This window comes from Primulina eburnea, chromosome 13 (genome assembly GCF_022965805.1).
Source record: "Primulina eburnea isolate SZY01 chromosome 13, ASM2296580v1, whole genome shotgun sequence".
NCBI lineage: Eukaryota > Viridiplantae > Streptophyta > Magnoliopsida > Lamiales > Gesneriaceae > Primulina > Primulina eburnea.
Genome location: NC_133113.1, coordinates 15252168 through 15276718, shown reverse-complemented (window position 1 = coordinate 15276718; position 24551 = coordinate 15252168). Strand labels below are relative to the sequence as shown.

Here is a 24551-nt window from a genome sequence, read left to right as displayed (position 1 = left end):
TTTGCCGCAGCCTGGTTCCTCGCAAACTGTGCGAAGAATAGAGTCATTCCTGCAAGCATCTGTGCATGCATATCCGGAGGTGGGGGTGGAGCGTCTCTCCCTTCCTCTCGAGTCTCCCTATCTTCATACCTAGCTTTCCGGTTAATTATGCGTCTAGGAGGCATACTGTTCCAACAATTTACCCAACACGTAAACCCAAGATGTATGCATGAACATAATTTCAATAGCATTAGATGCACGTAAATCGAACTTAAAACATGGACATGCTGAAATCATGGCTTAATGCTTAATACATAACGTAATTTAAAACTTTAAACTTACAGACTTGAGGTGTGACTTCGTGAGCTTCTTGCGACTGGCAGTAGGCATAAACCTTTACAAGAACACTGCTCTTAAATAACTTGTGAACATTCAAAATTGGATAAAATAAACTGTTCTTCTCCAAATATTGTTGCAACAAAAAGTCTTAAATGAAGTTACTAAAAGCACTTGTTAAAACTCATAATCGATAACATGAAATCATAGTATTTTAAACATTTCACATAATTTAAACCTTGGGCGGTCCTCGGGTCTAGCTTCTTGCTCAATCTAAGCCTGCTCCTTGGTCGCCACCCATAATCTCCTCCAAATCATCCTCACCTGCATCGATCAAGTCTAATGAGTCTAAAGACTCAACACGTATAAACTGGAAGTAACGAATAATATGTAATAAAATCACATGCAGCTTTAAAATAGAACATATCTATTGGAACTTGAACTTGCATAAATAAACTAGAACATACGTACATACATATATTGACGTGCCATAACATGAAACTTTTCTTAAACGTGCTTGTATACTTGTACATACTTGAACATACTTAAACTTCATCATTTTGCGTAGAGGCATCTTTCAAAGCAAGTGACCCATAACATAAATCGCCAATTCAGACTAAACCACAGTACTGGGCTGACAAAGATGAATCCACTGCCACATACATGAGATCCCCATTCATGCTTTAACGGGTGGATTGGTCCCCGTTCATGCTTTAACGCTTTCCAATCCTGATCTAAACCCGTTCATGATTTAACAGGGTGGATTGGTCCCTGGTCATGCTTTACTGATTTTCAATCCCATACATAAATTGGTCACAAGACATTTAGCATACCACAAAAATTTAAAATATTTTCTTTGCACGTCAAACATACTTGGCGTTGAGGGATTCGTTGGATCTTGCTTGGGGTCACTGCTGCACATACTAACATGATTACGTGCACTTAGCTTTCATAGCTTAGATTTAGGTACTCGTGCTCACCACCGAAGTAATTAAATATCTTATGACATTCTAGATCGCTCGGGACTTGACCTCGTTTAATCATACTAACCATGACATCAAACCCCGAAACAAACTCTAAGATGATGTGAAAGACATTCTTAAGTACTTGAGAAGGACTAAGAACTTGTTCATTGTCTATGGGGGTGGAGATTTAAAATTGGAAGGCTACACTGATTCTAGCTTCCAATGTGATGTCGATGATTCGAAATCGACCTCTGGTTTTGTATTCATGCTTAATGGTGCGGCTGTCTCTTGGAAATGTTCCAAGCAAGACACCGTTGCGGATTCCACCACTGAAGCTGAGTACATTGCTGCATCTGCTGCAGCGAAAAAGGCAGTTTGGATGAGGAATTTTGTCCAAGAGTTGGTCGTTATTCCTAATGGAGTTGATCCAGTCCCAGTGTACTGCGACACACTGGTGCCGTTGCGCAAGCAAAGGAACCAAGGTCTCATCAGCGATCCAAACATGTACTGAGGAAATTCCACATCATCTGAGAGATTGTGGGAAGGGGAGAAATATCAGTCGAAAGAGTCCCCTCTGCAGATAACATTGTCGATCCACTTACGAAGCCTTTTCCAGGACCATTGTTTGAGAAGCATCGCGAAGCAATGGGATTAAAGTTTATGGGTAGTTGTCTCTAGGGCAAGTGGGAGATTGTTAGAGTAGATGCCCTACAAGTCAACTGGTGCCAGGGATTTTATTGACTCAAGTATAATAAACAATCTTTATTTTAATATAATTAATTATTTCATGGTTTGTTATTTCTTTATCTGTATACCCATGTTATCAAACATAGATAAAGACCTTGATTATATTTTAATACAAATGAATCGTAATTCGATGTTGAAACTCGTTTGTAAATATTGTATGATCTAAATTCGTTCCTAGTCGATTCAGCCGCCTAAAACATGGATAAAGGTCGCTTGAGCTCGAGACTAGCATCTATGATGTTGTGTACTGCGTTTCTTAGTAAGGGTATAGAGATGTCCAAACATGCAGATGGGTAGTCATATGATGATTATACCGAACAACCCTCCCTCGGACTTTTCAAGTGGTTATCATTCATCGAGAGGATAAATCCGTGGTTATGATTGTACACCATTAGTCCTTACGACCCTGGATAACACTGAGGCTCTATATGCTAGGGCTGTGCTTTGACTCGTTTACCAGCTCTAGGAGAGTCATCAGGTGGCGAGCTTGGGTACATTTGCGACACATATAGGAGCCAGTGCATTGTAGTCGGGGATTCACCGCTCACCTACGGGTGTGGATATCCTATGTGATCTGATGAAATTATAGTGCATGAAATCTCTGGCCAGAGTACGAGATGTACGTTGGAGAAGGAGTTCTCCAAATAGTACACGCGATGCCACTATTATAGTTATCACATTGTTATCGAATTAATATGCAACCCTGGATGAACTAATGGTTTCAGATTCGATCGGGATATATGAGATAAAGGGACCGTACTGTACGTTAATCATAATCGACTGGTTCTTGCAGGCACTATCAATGATACCTAGGGGATCATGGGGCGATGCTACTAGACGCTCTTACCATGATCTGATGGGTACAATCAGAAATGAGTTCTGACATTCTTAATCAAGGTGTTGATGAAAAGAATGAGGCTAACTAGGGTAGGCCCGAATAAAGGATTATGTCCTGAATCACAAAGAGTTGTGAACCACGGCTAGCTGTATCCCTGAACCATTGAGGGTCACACAAGTACTGGATTGTTTGTTCCCGTTGAGAGAAAAAATTCAAGAAGTTGAATTTATATTATATAATAAATTCATGGAGTTGAATTTATGATAATTAAATTTTGAAAGAATAAATTCAAGGAGTTGAATTTATAAAATTTGAGAATTTAATTTATTAAACTCAAATGTTGGGTTTATTGAATATTAAATTTTGAAGGTGATAAAAATTCAAGGAGTTGAATTTATAATTTAAATAATAAATTCAAGTTTTGAATTTATAATATATTTAATTTATTAAGCTCAAAAGTTGAGTTTATTAATTAATAAATTATAAATTGGTGGGTAGTATGTTTAATGGGCTTGTAGGAGTAAAGGTCCAACATAATAAATAATTAAAGTTTTGATGGGCTTTGATTAAATTAATTGAACTAGTTGGACTAGCTCAATTAATTAAATCAAGCCCATTAAGGTTAATTATGTCATTAAGATATTATTTAATTATAAATAATACATGCAAAGCACTAAACCTAGCCCAACACAACCAATTTACGTGATCCTCCACTCAAAACAAGAAAAAAAATCGACCACCACAATTTTGAAAAGGAAAAATTGAGCCGTCTCTCAATTTTCTCTCCTATGAAAAATATCTTTCCCATTCTCTAGTGCAATTTGAAAGAAGAACATACTATCTAGTCGTGGACTTGATAGGAGGATTTCATCGAAGAAAGTTCGTAGGGAATCAACAAGAGCTAATCCGTTTATACCGAATTAGTTGGAGTCCAGTGATTTATTCACCAAAGGTATAATTTTCTAAACATCCTATGAATGTTTTGTTAAATCATACGAGCGCCTAAAGCAAAATTATTTTGTTTTTCAAAAATTTTTTTTTTTAAACTTCCAATGCGTTTGGGCGTGTAGAAACCAGATCCAACAGTGATATCAGAGCCAGGTTTTCTGAATCGTATAATTTTAAATTATATTGAATAACTTGTTTCTAACCACACAAAAAAAATTTCAGAAAAATCGATGTACCATAAAATTATTTTTTTCTGGAAAAACAAAAAAAAATTCGCGATCTGCCAGGAACTGTTCCGGGAAGAACGCGCAGCGCCCTGCGCGTAGAACGCACAGCGTGCGCGCGCGCTTTGCGCCGCCCTGAGCGGCGCAGCGTGCGGAGCGTCCGCATGCTGCGCGCGGCGCCACGCGCACGCACAGGTGGTTGCCACTGCCTGAAACGTTCGGGCAGCGGTGACGACTGCTTGGAATCGTCTCGAGAAGCGTTCTGATTGGTGGGCTTGAATTGTTTGGGCCCATGATGTAATTTTCTGATTTTTTCAAAATTTTGGGTAAAATTGATATTTTTGAAAATTGGTTCAATTTTTATTTTGAAAAATTAATTTTTGGAAAATTTATAATTTTCTTGTAAAATAAATAATTAGAATATGATTTTAATTATTTATGGTAAAAATGAGTTTTTACAAGAAATCAATTATTATTGATTTAATTGGAAATTAAATAAAAGAGTTTATTTAATTTATTTAATCCTTTAATAATTGTGGTGGTTAGTGAAAAATTATTAGATATATGATTTATCAATTAATTAAATTGTTTAATTAAATTGATGTTAATATTTGATATTAATGCATGAAGGATGATCGAGAGCCTGGACCAATGTGTTAGGTGTATGTTAGGATATTTTACTGTTTTATTCGTTTTTTTTTAATATTTGATATTATTAAAGTGGGCATGGTTTATGGCCCGTTCCCACCCCTTGAGATGTATCCCTATATGCTATGGCTATTTAAATGTAATATTAGAAATAGTGGGAGATCAAGACTAGAAGATGGTGGACCCGATGAACGAGATGAAGACATGTAAAATATTGGAAGCTCTTGTAATAGTTGCATTTGCATCCCTGCATTCACCTAGGTTTGGACCTGGATCCATGTATGGCTCACATGGATCTAATAGTGTTGGCGATCGATCATCCTTATTTATTGTTGAATGTCATATTATGATATATGTGATATATAGTAGTATGTATGTATGTATATTATTATATAATATAGTTGCATGAATCTGGCAAACATACAAACTCGTGGCACACGATTTTTAAATTAAAATGATGAGACAATTTTTAAATTAAAATCTCTCATTTTGAATATGATTCAAAATTTATATCAAATCGAAAAAGTAAAAATTAAAAGAGTTTAATTTTTACTTGCCTTCCATCAACCGTGGTTGCATGTTGATCGCTACCCGCGGACAGTGTGTGGCTCATATCATTGGGGAGGCCTGTACGCCGGAAAGCTGTGACTTCCACCGGACATATGATGTGAATTGAGAGGAACTCCCATGACTTCGGCTCATATTATTGGGGGAACTCGTGGCGACCGTCCACTACAATTCAATATTGATGGGTTGGTTTGACACGTGAAAATAAACGACGTCATATTATTGGGTCCTTATTAAACGTGAGGCAAAAAATGCAGATGTTGCATAGAGATGCAATTGGACTCTACCTTTTAGAAATTATAATTGGCTGATATTATTCGGGATTATAATTGGCTAATTGGACTCTACGTGCCTACTAAGGAAATACGATTTCCCTTTTTCATCAGAGGGTGGTGAAATGTCAAAATAGTAGGAGGGTAATTTATAAAATGAAATCCATATTTTATATCTTAGAATTATTTTAAAATTATCAATAACCATTATCTGTTTTTCATTTTTAGTATATTTACGATGTCTACTCGTAACCCGCTTTCAATCATTCTCGATCAAAACAAATTGACTGGCCCTAACTATCATGACTGGTTTCGAAACTTAAAGATTGTTCTGAACTCCGAAAGGATTGCGTATGTGCTTGATAATAAGCCACCTAAGGAGGCGGGTTCTGATATCAGTAGGACTGAATTAGCTAAGCTTGAGAAACATTGGGATCATGATCTCCAAGCTAAGAGCTATATGTTGGCTTCCATGTCGAATGAACTTCAGAGGAGGTTCGAGGAGGCGGTGAATGCTGTTGACATTCACCTTCATCTGAAAGAATTGTATGTTGTACAAACTCGTTCAGAAAGACATGCGACTGTTAAAGAACTCGTGACTACACGCTTGCGAGAGGGGACTTCGGTCCATGAGCATGGTGTTAGGATGATTGGGCTCATTCAGAAGTTGGTGGGACTCGATTTGGTTATACCTAGTGAGCTCTCGACTGATATTCTCTTCCTGTCTTTGCCTGCCTCGTTTGATGGATTTGTGGTTAATTTTAATATGAACAAGCTTGAGGCCTCCCTTGAAGAGTTGGTCAATATGCTTACTAGTTATGAGGCCACAATTAAAAAAGAAAAGCCTGTTCTTCTAGTGGGTTCTTCGTATGGTACGAAAAGGGAGCTCCAAATAAAGGCAAGAAGCGTTCTGCCCCTCCAAAGAAGAACAAGCCCAACAAAAAGCCATACAAGAAAGCAAATCCGGGGCCCACAAAGCCTGACAATTCAGAGCATGTCTGTTTCCACTGCAAAAAGCCTGGACATTGGAGGCGTAATTGCGAGGAGTATCTTGCCCAGAAGCGTTCTGGCTATGGTATGTTTTATATTGAAGTTAATGTTTCTATTAATTCCTCTTCTTGGGTATTGGATACCGGATGTGGTTCTCATATATGCAATGATTTGCAGGTGATGGGAAGCAGGAGGCTTAGAGATGGTGAGACCTTTCTAAGACTAGGAAATGGAGCAAGAGTTGCTGCCACTGCCATTGGAGACGTTACTTTAATTTTGGACAATAATTTTAAGTTGTTTTTGAGAGACTTTTTATTTGTTCCTGAATTGGTTAAAAACATTATTTCTATTTCTATGCTTGATAGGGATGGTTATTCTTGTGTTTTTGCTAAAGGTGTTTGCAATTTATACAAGAATGAATGTTTGATTGGAACTGGAGAATTAACAAACAATCTCTATAACTTAAAATTGAAAGATATTCCGTTAAACAATGTCCAAGCGCATACAAAAAGACCAACAAACAAAAGAAAAATAGAAGATCCAAATCCTGCACAAATATGACACGCTAGACTAGGTCATATTTCTCAAAGAAGGATGTACAAGCTAGTGGGAGAAGGCATGTTTGACTTGTCAGACATAAATTCTCTACCAACTTGTAAGTCCTATCTAAAAAGAAAAATGACTAAAACTCCATTCAATGGAAACGTGGAACGTGCGCATGGTCTACTGGATTTGATCCACACGGACGTTTGTGGCCCGCTAAGTGTTAGCACAAAATTTGGGCATTCCTACTTCATTACCTTTACTGATGACCATTCAAGGTATGGGTACGTTTATTTGATGAAACAAAAATCTGAAGCATTTGAAAAGTTCAAAGAATTTAGATCTGAAGTAGAAAATCAGCTAGAATGAAGTATTAAGGCACTTCGATCTGATCAAGGTGGAGAATACTTAAGTGCTGAATTTTTGGGTTATCTAAAAGAGAATGAGATTCTCTCACAGTGGACTCCACCAGAAACACCACAATTGAATGGTGTTTCTGAACGTCGAAATCGAACCTTGATGGACATGGTTCGATCTATGATGAGATTCACTGAATTGCCTATATTGTTTTGGGGTTTTGCGCTTGAAACTGCGGCAATGTTGTTGAATAATGTCCATACAAAAGCAGTGGATAAAACACTATATGAGATATGGATGGGAAAAACTCCCAAATATTCTTACATGAGAATATGGGGATGTCCTGTTTACGTGAAGCAGACAGTGGGAGACAAATTGGATAGTAGATCCACTTTGTGCTACTTTGTAGGATATCCAAAGAATTCTGTTGGATATTATTTCTATCATCCAAATGAAGCAAAAATGTTTGTTTCAAGAAATGTCACCTTTTTGGAAATGGAATTTCTATTGGATAGAAAAGGCAAGATGATAGAACTTGAAGAAATACAAGATACTCCCTCAACTATAGATGTTGAACCCATTTCCCAAGAACCAGTCACTACTACAATAAACGGCTATTGTGACACTTTTTTGTAGACACTTTTAATTAAATGTTATTACAAATACTTAATAATGACACTTGTAAAAAATTAATAATGTGTAAAATAAAAAAACATATTAGATTAGTTATCATGACATTTTTAATTGATGTCATCTATTATATAGAGGGAAACAATTACTTTTCCCACATCGTAAAAAATCGTTAAAAACTAAAAAATTTCACTATAAATAAGTGTGATAATATTTGGGTTAGATAAATATTGAAGGAGGGAAAATAATTGTCTCCCTCCATATAAAAAATGACATCAATTAAAAATGTCAGGATAACTAATCTAATATGTTTTTTTATTATCACATTTATTTTATCTAATTTCCCTCCTCCTATATTTATCCAACTCAAATAATCCCACTGTAAGGCCCGAGAATTTGATTACCGTAATCTGAAATGATTTGGGAATAATTACCGTAATTTAAGATTAATCTGGAATGATTTATCGATTAATTGACATGATTGAGGTTATACGAACTTGAATGACGAAGCCGGGCGTTGATTTACTTTAAGCCAAGATGTTAGACCGAACATCTGGCGCCAAGATGTTGAACAAAACATCTTAAGATGTTGGACAAGATGTTAGGCCGAACATCTCGCGCCCGATCGGTAGGAAAGAACCGCTCGAGCGCCAAATTTTATTCTTGGACAGAAAGTGTGGCGCCCGAGCGGTAATTGGTGACCGCTCGAGCGCCAGGAGATGTTCAATTGAACATCTTGACAGAACATGCCGCGCTCGAGCGGGAATTTACGACCGCCCGAGCGCGAGGCATGCAGAACAAGGGCAAGCCATTTGGCCTTAATTGCGCGACGTGTGTATATATGTGTGTATATATATATACACGATTCCTTCCTTATTTCCTTGAGCAGAAATTCAAGATTTCGAGGGAAGTTTACTTCGTGATCTTAGAATTCAATTTACGAAGGATCCGTCCGTCAGAATTTAAATCCGACTTCAGTACCGAGTTCCTATCAACGTAGGCTATGACTGGACGTAAGTTTTGCTACGTTTTGACACGTTTTGAAATTAAACTATTGTCAGAATTGAATAGGATTCATATATGATGTTCTTGTCATGTTAGACATCATAGAATCGAAGTCAGATTAAAGAACGGACTGGTTATGGAATTGTTATGATTTTTGGATTCAATTTGACTGAGAATTCATATCATAACTGTATGGTTATTGAGATTATGACTGGTATCGACATTGATTATGAATTCTGGTATTATATCTGTGATGTTTGGACTGACGGGGTTATCCAGACAGTATTGTTATGCCGTCGAAACATCAGTTGGTTGATATTGATCAGATTCGGTATTGATTTAGATTGGATTGTGATACCGTATGTCGATTGACATTAATCAGATTATGTGTTTTGATTTGAGTATTAATCAGAACAGGTATTGAATTGAATTGTGTATTGATATTATACCTATTCAACTGTTATTACCAGATTGGGAATGGACCGAGATAGAGTCGGGACTTCTTCTTCTTCTTCTGAGCGAGAAGATAAAGGTATAGATTAATGTTGAGTTGGGATTGCACAACTCGAGGGAGGTTTGACTCGAGTTTCCCTAAATCACATACTTTACCTTATTGCATTGATATTTGCATTAAGTTGATTGATGTACTTGCTCTCTTGATATTAGATGACAGGTATTAGACGTGTTATCTTGTGACAGAAGTGCCGGATAGTGGTGGTATCGCCACGGCACATTGCACGATGTCTCAAGATAGGATAGTAGCGATAGAGCTATAGTCCTTGACGGTTAGGTCAGGACACTGGATGTATGGTTATATCGAGTAATGGAATCTATTACGGAATTCGATATAGGAACACTATATTTGGTTATATCGAGTAAAGGGTATTGGAATTCTTCTATTACGGAATTCGATATAGGAATACCAGGGCCATGGTTATATCGAGTAATAGAGATTATGGTTCCATCCTTTACGGAATTCGATATAGGAATACCACATCTGGAAACCGGGATCCCTAGGCTAGGATTGAGTCTAGTCTAAAATGTAGAGTCACTGGACTGAGTGACAGTTGTATCTGATTGTATTGATTAATACTGATTATGTTCCTGATATTGGTACATATTTAGAATAGAAGTTATTCTTGATATTGATTATGTTCCGGATATTGGTACATGCTTAGAATAGGATTTATTCTAGATATTGAATTATGTTCCGGATTAGGGTACATGTTTAGAATATGATTTATTCTTGTTATTGATTTATATCATGATTTTGATATATGATATGATTGTCTGTTATATGCTTTTATATTGTTTATATGATTGCATGTATACATGATTTATACTGGGATATTTATATCTCACCGGAGTTATCCGGCTGTTGTCTTGTTTGTATGTGTGCATGGCAACAGGTGGGCTAGGATCAGGGTCGAGAAGAGAACGAGGCTGGACTAGATAGCGTGGAGATCCGGGCTTTGAAGCAACTTAGGATTCAGCACTGAATTGTAGTTGAACCTAGTCGGATTATTGTAGATCATACAATAATTGTAGATTATGTTTAATATGTAATTTGAATTTAATTACATTCTGTTTCCGCTGTGTAATTTTAAAAAAAAAAATTTAGACCCTGTTTATTATACTTGATTATTTATTCCTAAATACGATTAAGGAATGAATTAGCGTCCGGGTCCCCACAACAGGTGGTATCAGAGCTGTAGGTCCTTGAACTGTAGGTTCCTTAGCACTGAGATAGAAAAGAGTGAGCGGGGTAGATTGAGTTTTCTTTCCTGCTTTTGATTGCTAGCATGTGATATAGAATTATGTTGATTTACATTGAGTATGTTAGCATGCCAGCATGGTTTATTGCATTTAAATGTATGTTACCTGAATATCTGAATTGACTTGGTAATATATTTAATTTGAAAATGAATCAGAACCAATTCTTGATCAGAAGGTAAGCTGATCAGAAAGGGATTGGGATTGATTATTTCATGTGATTACTGACTCCTGTGATCATCAGATACACCTCGTAGAAGAATTTCAGAAAGGGGTAGTACTTCGCCTGATCAGATAGATGTATCAGAAATTCAGATGGAAACTAAAGTGAAAGAGTTTCAGTTTTTTTCAGCCGTCGATTCTGAGTGGTATCGGGATGTCTGAAGAGTAGGGAAACTGGTTTGATGATATAGAAATACTGTTCGAATTACTTAATTGTACAGATGAACAGAGAATTAAACTGGTATTCCCTCAGTTATGAGAAGTTGTCAGAAGTTGGTGGATTACAACCAAAGGAGTACTAGAACTGAGAGGTTCCCGAGGATTTCAGGGAGCTGGATCATCTGGATATGGTGATCAAGGAACAGACCCAGGACACACTTGATGATATAGTGGCAGGTATTGTTCCTTTATGATTATGGTGCATATGTATTGTTATATACTAATGCAATCATTATGATTTTCCTGGATTGGGTGGCACTGAGATATGCTTTACCTGTTGAGTCTGTATCTACTGTAGTATTGCTTCTTTACCTTCTTGGGGAAAGAATTTGATATCCGTGATATTCTGTGATATGGTATACTACAGTAAGTTGAGAATGAGACTGAATTAGATTAGACTGTACTTGTATTGTCTGATGATGACTGCATGATTGATATTGATATATCGAACAAGTACAGAGCAAGTATAGAATCTTGCCAGGAGATGGTAAGATTCGGACCTGAAATGGCCAAGGAATAAATGATATACGGTAAGGATTCTTGATTTTGAATTCCTTGATATCTGTATTGTTTATGATTCGATGATTATCGAAAGGAATGGAGTAATTCCTTATGTATTCAGTTGATGACTGAAGTTGAGCTTATCAGGGATTGATTTACTAATAGCAGGAAGTTTGCTATAGTCTTTTAGATGAGATTTCAGGTTGTCCTGTATCAGGGAAAGTGATTTCAGCTTTGATTTGATTCCAGGTATTGGTTTCATTTTAGAATTTCTTATAGACTGATACTGATTGGACTGAAAGAATTGAGATATCAGTTGAAAGAATTATTGTCTAAGAGTTAGAGTTACATTTGAATATATGTTTCTCTGGAAAATACTTCAGTTCCAATGATGGATTGATAAATCCTGTGTTCAGCAATATTCTGAAGACATTATGCTCGTTTTATCTATGACCTTTTGATATATTCGCAGCGTATGATTGAATTGAATATTCTGGGAACTGAGATTGTGGTATACAGAATTGTTCAGATATGAATCTCGATTGTAACAGATTTTGTTCAAAGTCTAGGATATCTGAAGATAGTATACTGACTGAATTATAGTACTGTTGAGACAGGGATCAGTGACTGAGAATGACATTGATATGGCAGAATGTCAGAGATATCAGAAATGTCAGAAATTGCGTTTTATGCAGTCAGTAGATCAGTATTGCGTATTGATATTCTGAATCTGAGATGATACTATTATCACTCTGAGTCTGTATTTGATACCGATTGTTATGAACCGTTGAGGTTATATACAGTTCAGTCGAGTCAGAACTGATTTTGAAGATTAAAGCAGTTCAGAAATTGAATCAGATTGTTCAGAACTTGATCTTGATAGTCAGAACAGTGTGTCAGAGCCGATTACCAGGTAGGTAATATTTTATTTTATATGACTAGCTGATTTGTTTGTGTCAGATATTCGGATTTGAATGGCAGGTATTGTCAGATGCACACAGTAGTAGGTTCAGTACTGTTCTGGTAACAGGAAATGTGTGATAATTCGAATGGACAGTTTTGATATAAACAGATGAAATCAGTTATGTCAGAATTGTATTGAAATGTCTAAATCGCTGACTGATGAAGACAGAAAGATAGAAACAAAGAGGTTGATTATCTTGATTATTGATTCTTGAATAGAAATGGGAGTACATTTCTATGGATCTGGTGATGGAATCATCGAAATTTTGCCAAGATTATACCAGTAAGTAGTTATGATTGAACGATTGTTCGAATCTGCCTATGTTAGATTGTACAAGATGACGTACAAATATGACCAGATGACTGAGAGCTATGTCAGAAACGGAGGTCAGATTGTATTGAATGCCAAAGTTGATTTTATCAGACTGTGATTTTCGTTTGATTTTGTACTTTTGGCTGAGGGTATAGCTTGATTTTTTAGCTATAAGGTATAGATTGACAGATAGTCGGAGTGAACTATCTAGATACTGGAGGATATCCAGGAGATGTAGGGCTGGATTATAACACTAGTTGACATGATTCATTGTCACTTGTGAATTATTGTACAATAATAGCTATCAGATGAGTATCGAAATAGCTTTAGTCGAGGTATTGTACCATGAGAACTGCGGATTTCCTTCGTATGGAAAGGATATTGCAGTGTTACCTGAGATCAGATTTGATAGATCAGAAGACTAGACTTATAAGCCAACGTCGGACGATGACTGTTGGTAGTTGAAACCGAAGGTTGAATATATCTTTGACTGGGATTAACAAATTTGGTAGCAGATGCCAATATGGAACCGTTGAACTGGTGATTGGTATATACGGATGTCGTATAGCCATGGTTCTGAGATTGATTCTATCTCGAGGAATTTTGTTGATATGGATTTATTGCAGTTTCTGTATATCTCCTTCTTGTATCTGATTGCGATCTGATATGATTATCTGTATTTCATGAGTGAATTGCTTGTGATTTCGAGGACGAAATCATATCTTAGAGGGGGAGGAATGTAAGGCCCGAGAATTTGATTACCGTAATCTGAAATGATTTGGGAATAATTACCGTAATTTAAGATTAATCTGGAATGATTTATCGATTAATTGACATGATTGAGGTTATACGAACTTGAATGACGAAGCCGGGCGTTGATTTACTTTAAGCCAAGATGTTAGACCGAACATCTGGCGCCAAGATGTTGAACAAAACATCTTAAGATGTTGGACAAGATGTTAGGCCGAACATCTCGCGCCCGATCGGTAGGAAAGAACCGCTCGAGCGCCAAATTTTATTCTTGGAAAGAAAGTGTGGCGCCCGAGCGGTAATTGGTGACCGCTCGAGCGCCAGGAGATGTTCAATTGAACATCTTGACAGAACATGCCGCGCTCGAGCGGGAATTTACGACCGCCCGAGCGCGAGGCATGCAGAACAAAGGCAAGCCATTTGGCCTTAATTGCGCGACGTGTGTATATATGTGTGTATATATATATACACGATTCCTTCCTTATTTCCTTGAGCAGAAATTCAAGATTTCGAGGGAAGTTTACTTCGTGATCTTAGAATTCAATTTACGAAGGATCCGTCCGTCAGAATTTAAATCCGACTTCAGTACCGAGTTCCTATCAACGTAGGCTATGACTGGACGTAAGTTTTGCTACGTTTTGACACGTTTTGAAATTAAACTATTGTCAGAATTGAATAGGATTCATATATGATGTTCTTGTCATGTTAGACATCATAGAATCGAAGTCAGATTAAAGAACGGACTGGTTATGGAATTGTTATGATTTTTGGATTCAATTTGACTGAGAATTCATATCATAACTGTATGGTTATTGAGATTATGACTGGTATCGACATTGATTATGAATTCTGGTATTATATCTGTGATGTTTGGACTGACGGGGTTATCCAGACAGTATTGTTATGCCGTCGAAACATCAGTTGGTTGATATTGATCAGATTCAGTATTGATTTAGATTGGATTGTGATACCGTATGTCGATTGACATTAATCAGATTATGTGTTTTGATTTGAGTATTAATCAGAACAGGTATTGAATTGAATTGTGTATTGATATTATACCTATTCAACTGTTATTACCAGATTGGGAATGGACCGAGATAGAGTCGGGACTTCTTCTTCTTCTTCTGAGCGAGAAGATAAAGGTATAGATTAATGTTGAGTTGGGATTGCACAACTCGAGGGAGGTTTGACTCGAGTTTCCCTAAATCACATACTTTACCTTATTGCATTGATATTTGCATTAAGTTGATTGATGTACTTGCTCTCTTGATATTAGATGACAGGTATTAGACGTGTTATCTTGTGACAGAAGTGCCGGATAGTGGTGGTATCGCCACGGCACATTGCACGATGTCTCAAGATAGGATAGTAGCGATAGAGCTATAGTCCTTGACGGTTAGGTCAGGACACTGGATGTATGGTTATATCGAGTAATGGAATCTATTACGGAATTCGATATAGGAACACTATATTTGGTTATATCGAGTAAAGGGTATTGGAATTCTTCTATTACGGAATTCGATATAGGAATACCAGGGCCATGGTTATATCGAGTAATAGAGATTATGGTTCCATCCTTTACGGAATTCGATATAGGAATACCACATCTGGAAACCGGGATCCCTAGGCTAGGATTGAGTCTAGTCTAAAATGTAGAGTCACTGGACTGAGTGACAGTTGTATCTGATTGTATTGATTAATACTGATTATGTTCCTGATATTGGTACATATTTAGAATAGAAGTTATTCTTGATATTGATTATGTTCCGGATATTGGTACATGCTTAGAATAGGATTTATTCTAGATATTGAATTATGTTCCGGATTAGGGTACATGTTTAGAATATGATTTATTCTTGTTATTGATTTATATCATGATTTTGATATATGATATGATTGTCTGTTATATGCTTTTATATTGTTTATATGATTGCATGTATACATGATTTATACTGGGATATTTATATCTCACCGGAGTTATCCGGCTGTTGTCTTGTTTGTATGTGTGCATGGCAACAGGTGGGCTAGGATCAGGGTCGAGAAGAGAACGAGGCTGGACTAGATAGCGTGGAGATCCGGGCTTTGAAGCAACTTAGGATTCAGCACTGAATTGTAGTTGAACCTAGTCGGATTATTGTAGATCATACAATAATTGTAGATTATGTTTAATATGTAATTTGAATTTAATTACATTCTGTTTCCGCTGTGTAATTTTTAAAAAAAAAATTTAGACCCTGTTTATTATACTTGATTATTTATTCCTAAATACGATTAAGGAATGAATTAGCGTCCGGGTCTCCACACCCACATTTGTTATTGTCACTATAAATAACATACACGATACTTTTAGTTGTCATTATAAATGATTTTAACTGACATATAAATTTGTCATTATTACTATAATAACAAGACATCTATAAATGTATTTAAATATGAGTTTTCCTGACATTTAAAATTGTCATTATATGAATTATTAGTAACACGTATGGAGTTGTCATTAACATCTTATAATGACATTAAAAAATGTCAGTAAGTTTAAGACGACATTGCAATAGATGACATTTGTTGGAGGTGTCCCTAAAACTTAAATGTCACTAAATATTGAATATGATGACATTTATGAACAAGGCCATGATGAGTCTTTTGTTGGATGTGATCCAATGAATTTCAAAGAAGCATTATCTGATACTGATTCAACCAAATGGCTTGAAGCCATGCAGTCAGAAATGGACTCTATGTATTCAAACCAAGTCTGGACATTAGTGGATCCACCTCAGGGAATTGTTCCCATAGGATGCAAATGGATCTAAAAGAGAAAGCTTGGGGCGGATGGGAAGGTAGTGACCTTCAAACAAGACTGGTTCCAAAAAGATATACTCAAAGGCAAGGAGTTGACTATGAGGAAATTTTTTCACCAGTTGTTATGTTTAAGTCCATTAGAATACTACTAGCAATAGCAGCATGGTATGACTATGATATATGGCAAATGGATGTAAAGACTGCATTCCTCAATTGAGACATCAAAGAAGAAATTTATATGCATATCTACCGCAATGGAAAGCACATATCAATATCAAGCATTACACACAGATACAGAAAAACCGCAAAATCAGAACATGCATTAGCAAATAAGAGCAGAAATGCTGGTGAAAAGGAGGATGTGTACCTCTGTCAAAATTCAAAATCCCTTTACCCAGCGATCGATCCCTCAGTCTGTTGAACAAGAAGCGATTAAACGTCAATGGATTTTGAATTTTATATATGTCTCAACCCGAGGGATATACATCAGTAGGAAGTGAGCATAAGGTATGCAAACTTTAGAGATCAATATATGGTCTCAAGCAGGCATCAAGGAGTTGGAACCTCAGGTTTGATAGCACTATCAAAGAGTTTGGTTTTGCAAAGAATCCTGAGGAACCATGTGTATACAAGAAAGTTAGTGGGAGTACAGTGACATTCCTAGTACTTTATGTTGATAATATCCTGCTCATTGGGAATGATGTAGGATTACTGCAATCAACTAAAGTACGGTTAGCCACTAATTTCTCCATGAAAGACATGGGTGAAGCATCCTATGTATTGGGAATACAGATCTATAGAGATAGATCAAAAAGGATGTTGGGGCTCACCCAAGCCACATATATCGATACCATTATAAACGATTCTCTATGGAAGAGTCCAAGAGAGGATACTTACCAATGTGTCATGGTATTACTCTATCTAAAGCTATGTGTCCCAAATCTGATGAAAAGATAGAGATGATGACATGCATTCCATATGCGTCAGCTATTGGTAGTATCATGTATGGTATGATATCGACACGTCCTGACATTGCTTATGCTTTGAGTGTTACAAGCAGATATCAAGCGAACCCTGGTCCAATGCATTGGAAGGCCGTGAAAGACATTCTTAAGTACTTGAGAAGGACTAAGAACTTGTTCATGGTCTATGGGGGTGGAGATTTAAAATTGGAAAACTACACTGATTCTAGCTTCCAATGTGATGTAGATGACTCGAAATCGACCTCTGGTTTTGTATTCAGGCTTAATGGTGCGGCTGTCTCTTGGAAAAGTTCCAAACAAGACACCGTTGCGGATTCCACCACTGGAGCTTAGTACATTGCTGCATCTACTGCAGCGAAAGAGGCAGTTTGGATGAGGAATTTTGTCCAAGAGTTGGGCGTTATTCCTAATGGAGTTGATCCAGTCCCGGTGTACTGCGACAACACTGGTGTCGTTGCGCAAGCAAAGGAACCAATGTCTCATCAGCGATCCAAACATGTACTGAGGAAATTCCACATCATCCGGGAGATTGTGGGAAGGGGATACATATCAGTCGAAAGAGTCCCCTCTGCAGATAACGTTGCCGATCCACTTACGAAGCCCTTGCCAGGACCATTGTTTGAGAAGCATCGCGAAGCAATGAGATTAAAGTTTATGGGTAGTTGGCTCTAGGGCAAGTGGGAGAATGCTAGAGTAGATGCCCTACAAGTCAACTGTTGACTAGGGATTTTATTGACTCAAGTGTAATAAACAATCTTTATTTTAATATAATTCATTAATTCATGGTTTGTTATTTCTTTATCTCTATACCCATGTTACCAAACATAGATAAAGACCTTGATTATACTTTAATACAAATGAATCGTAATTCGATGTTGAAACTCGTTTGTAAACACTGTATGATCTAAATTCGTTCCTAGTCGATTCAGCCGCCTAAAACATGGATAAAGGTCGCTTGAGCTCGAGACTAGCATCTGTGATGTTGTGTACTGCGTTTCTTAGTAAGGGCATAGAGATGTCCAAACATGCAGATGGGTAGTCATATGATGATTATACCGAACAACCCTCCCTCGGACTTTTCAAGTGGTTATCATTCATCGAGAGGATAAGTCCGTGGTTATGATTGTACATCATTAGTCCTTAGGATCCGGGACAACACTGAGGCTCTATATGTTAGGGCTGTGCTTTGACTCGTTTACCGGCTCCAGGAGAGTCATCAGGTGGCGAGGTTGGGTACAGTTGCGACACATATAGGAGCCGGTGCATGTAGTCGGGGATTGACCGCTCACCTACGGGTGTGGATATCCTATGTGATCTGATGAAATAATAGTGCATGGAATCTCTGGCCAGAGTACGAGATGTACGTTGGAGAAAGAGTTCTCCAAATAGTACACACGATGCCACTATTATAGTTATCACATTGTTATCGAATTAATATCCAACCCCCGATGAACCAATGGTTGCAGATTCGATCGAGATATATGAGATGAAGGGACCGTACTCTACGTTAATCATAATCAACTAGTTCTTGCAGGCACTATCAGTGATACCTAGGGGATCATGGGGCGATGCTACTAGGCGCTCATACCATGATCCGATGGGTACAATCAAAAATGAGTTCTGACATTCTTGATCAAGGTGTTGATGAAAAGAATGGGGCTAACTAGGGTAAGCCCGAATAAAGGATTATGTCCTGAATCACAAAGAGTTTTGTGAACCTACGGCTAGCTGTATCCCTGAACCATTGAGGGTCACACAAGTACTGGATTGTTTGTTCCCGTTGAAAGAAAAAATTCAGGAAGTTGAATTTATATTATATAGTAAATTCAAGGAGTGGAATTTATGATAATTAAATTTTGAGAGAATAAATTCAAGGAGTTGAATTTATAAAATTTGAGAATTTAATTTATTAAACTCAAATGTTGGGTTTATTGAATATTAAATTTTGAAGGTGATAAAAATTCAAGGAGTTGAATTTATAATTTAAATAATAAATTCAAGTGTTGAATTTATAATGTATTTAATTTATTAAGCTCAAAAGTTGAGTTTATTAATTAATAAATTAAAAATTGGTGGGTAGTATGTTTAATGGGCTTGTAGGAGTACAAGTCCAACATAATAAATAATTAAAGTTTTGATGGGCTTTGATTAAATTAATTAAACTTGTTGGACTAGTCCAATTAATTAAATCAAGCCCATTAATGTTAATTATGTAATTAAGATATTATTTAATTATAAATAATACATGCAAAGCACTAAACCTAGCCCACCACAACACAATTTACGTGAGCCTCCACTCAAAACAAGAAAAAAAATCGGCCACCACAATTTTGAAAAGGAAAAACTGAGCCGTCTCTCCATTTTCTCTCCTATGAAAAATCTCTTTCCCATTCTCTAGTGCAATTTGAAAGAGGAACATACTATCTATTCGTGGACTTGATAGGAAGATTTCATCAAAGAAAGTTCGTAGGGAATCAACAAGAGCTAATCCGTTTATACCGGATTAGTTGGAGTCCAGTGATTTATTCACCAAAGGTATAATTTTCTAAACATCTTATGAATGTTTTGTTAAATCATACGAGCGCCTAAAGCAAAATTATTTAGTTTTTCAAAATAAAATAAAATATTTTAAAACTTCCGCTGCGTTTGGGCGTGTAGAAAACCAGATCCAACAGTTTGAACATTTCCCAACCATAAAAGACATGAACTCATTATTTGAATTTGAAAAGAAGGGGAAACCAAATATTTTGGACAGAAGGAGTGGCGCTCGGGCGGTAAAACATTACCGCTCGAGCTCCGAGCTTAAAAATAAAAACTCTCGACAGAATGTGTGGCGCTCGGGCGGTAAAAAATTACCGCTCGGGCACCGTGGGTACTGAACTTCGCGACTCTGAAACTTATACTCTCCAATTTCGATTACATAGACAGTGACAACGCCTTGAGACTCATCCTAGGACACTATGGAACTGACTCGACTCCACCAAACATCCCAAACGACGATGTACGTAGAACAAGCAACAAATTCGTAAGCTCAAATTTTTGACACCCATTGTTTCCTACGATTTCTAATGCAACCAACGGCTATCGACACGAAACGAAGCATCAAAACTCATCCCAAACTCATACTCAATATACCTAAACATAGCAGCGATCACCCGACGGTTCCCAACGAAGCCTGCAACAAATAACTTCAAGAACACATCGATAACATATTTTCAGAAAACACAGTTTGAGAAGTCCCTCGAAAATCACCATAACTCGCTCAATTTCTATCCAGATACTTCAAATTGTATTTCAAATCGAAGGTATCGAAAGTTCTACGATTTTTGTGTTGAAAGTTTTCTCAAAATCGCGACCTAAAAATCGCAGTTTTTAAAAGAACAACAAACGAGTTTTGAGATCTAAAAACTCCTTCAAAACACATCCCACAAATTTTCTGCTCAAACTACTACATAACATACTCATGTTTTCACACAAAACACCTTAAATTAATACTATGACAAGATCGAAGCAGGGAAAACAGAATATACGTGCTTTTTGAAGATTTGAAATACCGAAACGACGATATCGAAGCGGAGACGGTGTGAGGCTTGATACGGGACGATGGTGACACTAAAATCTTGCAATAAAATTCACGAAAAATTGCTGGAATGATGAAGGGGATGGGGCGGCTGCTGTTTTTCTCTCAAGAACCCTAAGGTTTGCTCTCTCAAAATAAATAAATCTGAATTGGAATAAGTGTGTGTGTGTTGAATGGTTTCAAAGTGTGTAAAACGTGTGATTAGTTAATTAGGGAGAGTAAAATTTTCTTAATCAATAATTAGCAAGGTAATTAAAATATTACTCCCCACTAACCTCTATTAAAATTCTATAATTTAAATAAAATGCACAAGTTTAAATCTTTAAAAGTTTTCAATTCATAAAATCAGTAAATAAATAATTTAGGTTTTAAAATACTAACACTTCATAAATTAATTGAAATGCCCCACCCTGAACTTAAAATAAAATACTGCATTAAAATTTTGCCAAAAATCGTCGCCAGTCTTTTCCTCGATTCCGCCTCGAATAATCATGTTGGAACATTTCATGTTCGTAATCTTGATTTTGATGTTAACAAAACTTGTTATTGTATTTCTAACATATTTACTCAAGTGTGAAGTTGCAAACACAAGTAGCAAGTTGAAACTGATTTCTGCACAAACTGAATTTCTGGCAAGCTTCGGTGTTTTGATGATATCTCTTAACTGGATGATGCAAATGATATTCCGTCAATTGGACTGATAAGAAAACTCAATTTGGAACAAGTCGTATGTCACGTCAGTGGGGCAAAATTGGATGCTATCATGGTCTAACTGATCGCTCAATCACCGAACTGATCACACGAAAACAACAATCAGTTGGGTTCGAGCAAAACTTGCACTGTGATATCCTCAATAAAAATATGTTTTTGTATGCTCAAAATTTAATCGCAAGTGCACGATGTCATGTAATAGAATAGTGTACATGAGTACGAGTATCGTTCCACTAAAGACTGTGTTTAACAATTATTATTCCAATTATTAAAACTTTAGCAACGAAATTTGAGTGATTGTTTTATAACTAATAAAATTTAATAAAACTAAATAAACAAGTTCAAGAATTTAATGAAGAGATATGAATGCTAGATCAATTGATTAAATTTCAATGATAAATGAATTTGTTGGGAATTCTGGTTCACCTACCCCGTATTAATTCGTTAATTCGTTCAATTGTGTTTAAATGCTTCCGACAGGATCTCCTATTCTATTGAACACTCTCTCTTGAGCTATGCCAAACTAATTCTACCCAATGAAGTAATTAAACGTCTTTAATTATTTATCAAGGGTGAATCGCATTTCGATTTATGAAATCCCCTAATTTTCGACCCTTAGGACTATGATTAGCGGCACGTATCCAATTTCATATATCTATGTAAATTGTAGATCCGCGGATTATACTACTCGATCCTATCAATTCTCTCGAACTCACTCATGATATGAAAACGTCGTTAAAGTTAGCTACGCTTTAATGACACAATAAAATAATAGTATAATCAAGAATCACGCAATAATCGAATATAAATTAATTCAAATCAAAGTTTGGGGTAGGATCCCCTTGAATCCCAACAAATATTAAGTTTAGCTACTAAAGTTCATCATTGAAAATCACAAAACAAAGTTCAAATGACAGAAACTAAATAAGAAATACTAGAGTTGGCGAAAAACGCGAAGAACGATGCTCGGAAAACTTCAAATCTTCAATCCAAGCGCAAAGTGCTCTCCAAAAACTTGTGGCTGCACAAGAATCCCGTCTGAATGCCCTCAAAGTCGTCCCAAAAACCTTACCATATCATTCTCCTTCCGAAAATAAGGAATGGAATCGCGCATGATATTTTCCAAAAATAGGTGGCGCTCGGGCGGTAGAAAAGTACCGCTCGAGCGCCACACCTTCTGTAAAGATGCTTGAGAAGTGCGGCATTCGCGCTCGGGCGGTAGAAAACTACCGCTCGAGCGCTGACTCTTCTGTAAAAATTCTTCAGCTATTCATCTTTGGCGCCCGGGCGGTAGAAAAGTACCGCTCGGGCGCCACTCATTCTGTCCCTGGCATTCTATTTTGTACACTTTGCTCTCTTTTTGGTTTTCCGACCATTTTTCCTGCAAATTCATCACCCAATAGTGAGACATGATAATATGCAAATGAGTACTCTAAAATGAACAAAATGTAAATGTAATGCATGCATGCACAATGCAAACACAACTAAAACTAATGCAATAAAGCGCGTAAAAACCATACCTATCAACCCCCTCATATTAACCTTTTGCTTGCCCTCAAGCAAAATAGGTTACAACCCACAACCAAAATACGAAATAAACACAAAATGAAAGAATTAAACTAACGAAACTGATGGTGAAGTAGCAAACCGGTATCTCCTGCCTCAGCGGGTGTTTGAACCACATCCAATTAGTCAAATCACAACATTCATCAATACCCCTTTTAAAGCACCTTATAGCATTTTGATTTGACCAGAAAGTGTGGTCGTGCGTGTGCTGTGGGTCTCACTAGCTCCTGCTTCAGACAGTTTTGTTTGCAAATCATGTGAGTCACCAAATCAACAATTCAATGCAAGTCTTCCTATCCTGAGTTCTGTTTCTAGTTGCGACCGACAAGTGAACACAAAGAGGCAAAATTTCGAGGTTGTACCACATGAAGTAGGGAGTCAATATCATGAGGTTTCAAACGGCTCAAACAGATGGGACGTACACTGATCATTTTCATTATGCACTTGTCAGAATTTTTATCTGACATTCCTCAACGCCTTGCATCTCCATCTATTTAGCCTTGGGATAGAATTTCATCCCTATTTGGCTTCCCCCACACCTTACATCCCCTTTTTTCATTCAGAACACTATTGTTGTAATACTCTTTTTTTTAGTGCATAATTTTCTCAAGTGTACTCCCTAAATTTTGAGTATATGGAATGTTTGTTTATTTGGCTTAGGGATAACTCTTGAGGTATTATGCACAGTTGGGACGAAAGTTATTCCGGTGGACTCAAGTGATCTACTCTATTTCATGTCACTGGTCGGTCACGACTGTCAACAAAAATTCACTCAAGTTCGACTTGCATACCATGTTTTTCCAGTTTCTCCCACAGATTCTTAAACTCGACTGTCGTTAACACTACTCATAACACCCACAATGTGTGCATATGGAAATTTTTCAATTCACTGGGGTATTTATAACGAGTGATAATACTAAGTAGTATGCAGTTCATTTATCCCACAATCATCATCGGCCACCAATTTACTAGTTTCACCATCACTGACACTCATGCAGGACAATTACGAACGTAAACAAATAGAGGACGTCGGACGACCCCCTCATACTAGACGTATGCAATGTCTCCATTGCACAAAAAAAACTAAAAAACACAGAAATGCAAACACAAATGCAGACT

General features: G+C 37.0%; 1 protein-coding gene across 1 annotated transcript; it reads left to right on the top strand.

Annotated features, from left to right (window-relative positions):
* The first annotated feature begins 5762 nt into the window (after nt 1-5762).
* On the top strand, nt 5763-23859 carry LOC140810312 (uncharacterized). The gene is made up of 2 exons (XM_073168185.1): nt 5763-6396; nt 23621-23859. The coding sequence occupies exons 1-2, from the start codon at nt 5763-5765 to the stop codon at nt 23857-23859; spliced, it is 873 nt and encodes a 290-aa protein (XP_073024286.1).
* The last annotated feature ends 692 nt before the right edge of the window (nt 23860-24551 follow it).

Bases quoted from the DNA above. Each gene is read 5' to 3' on its own strand.
- LOC140810312 (XM_073168185.1), top strand. From the start codon at position 5,763: ATGTCTACTCGTAACCCGCTTTCAATCATTCTCGATCAAAACAAATTG. The intron at 6,397-23,620 runs GTACGAAAAGGG...TGATTTGACCAG, and splicing joins TCTAGTGGGTTCTTCGTATG to AAAGTGTGGTCGTGCGTGTG.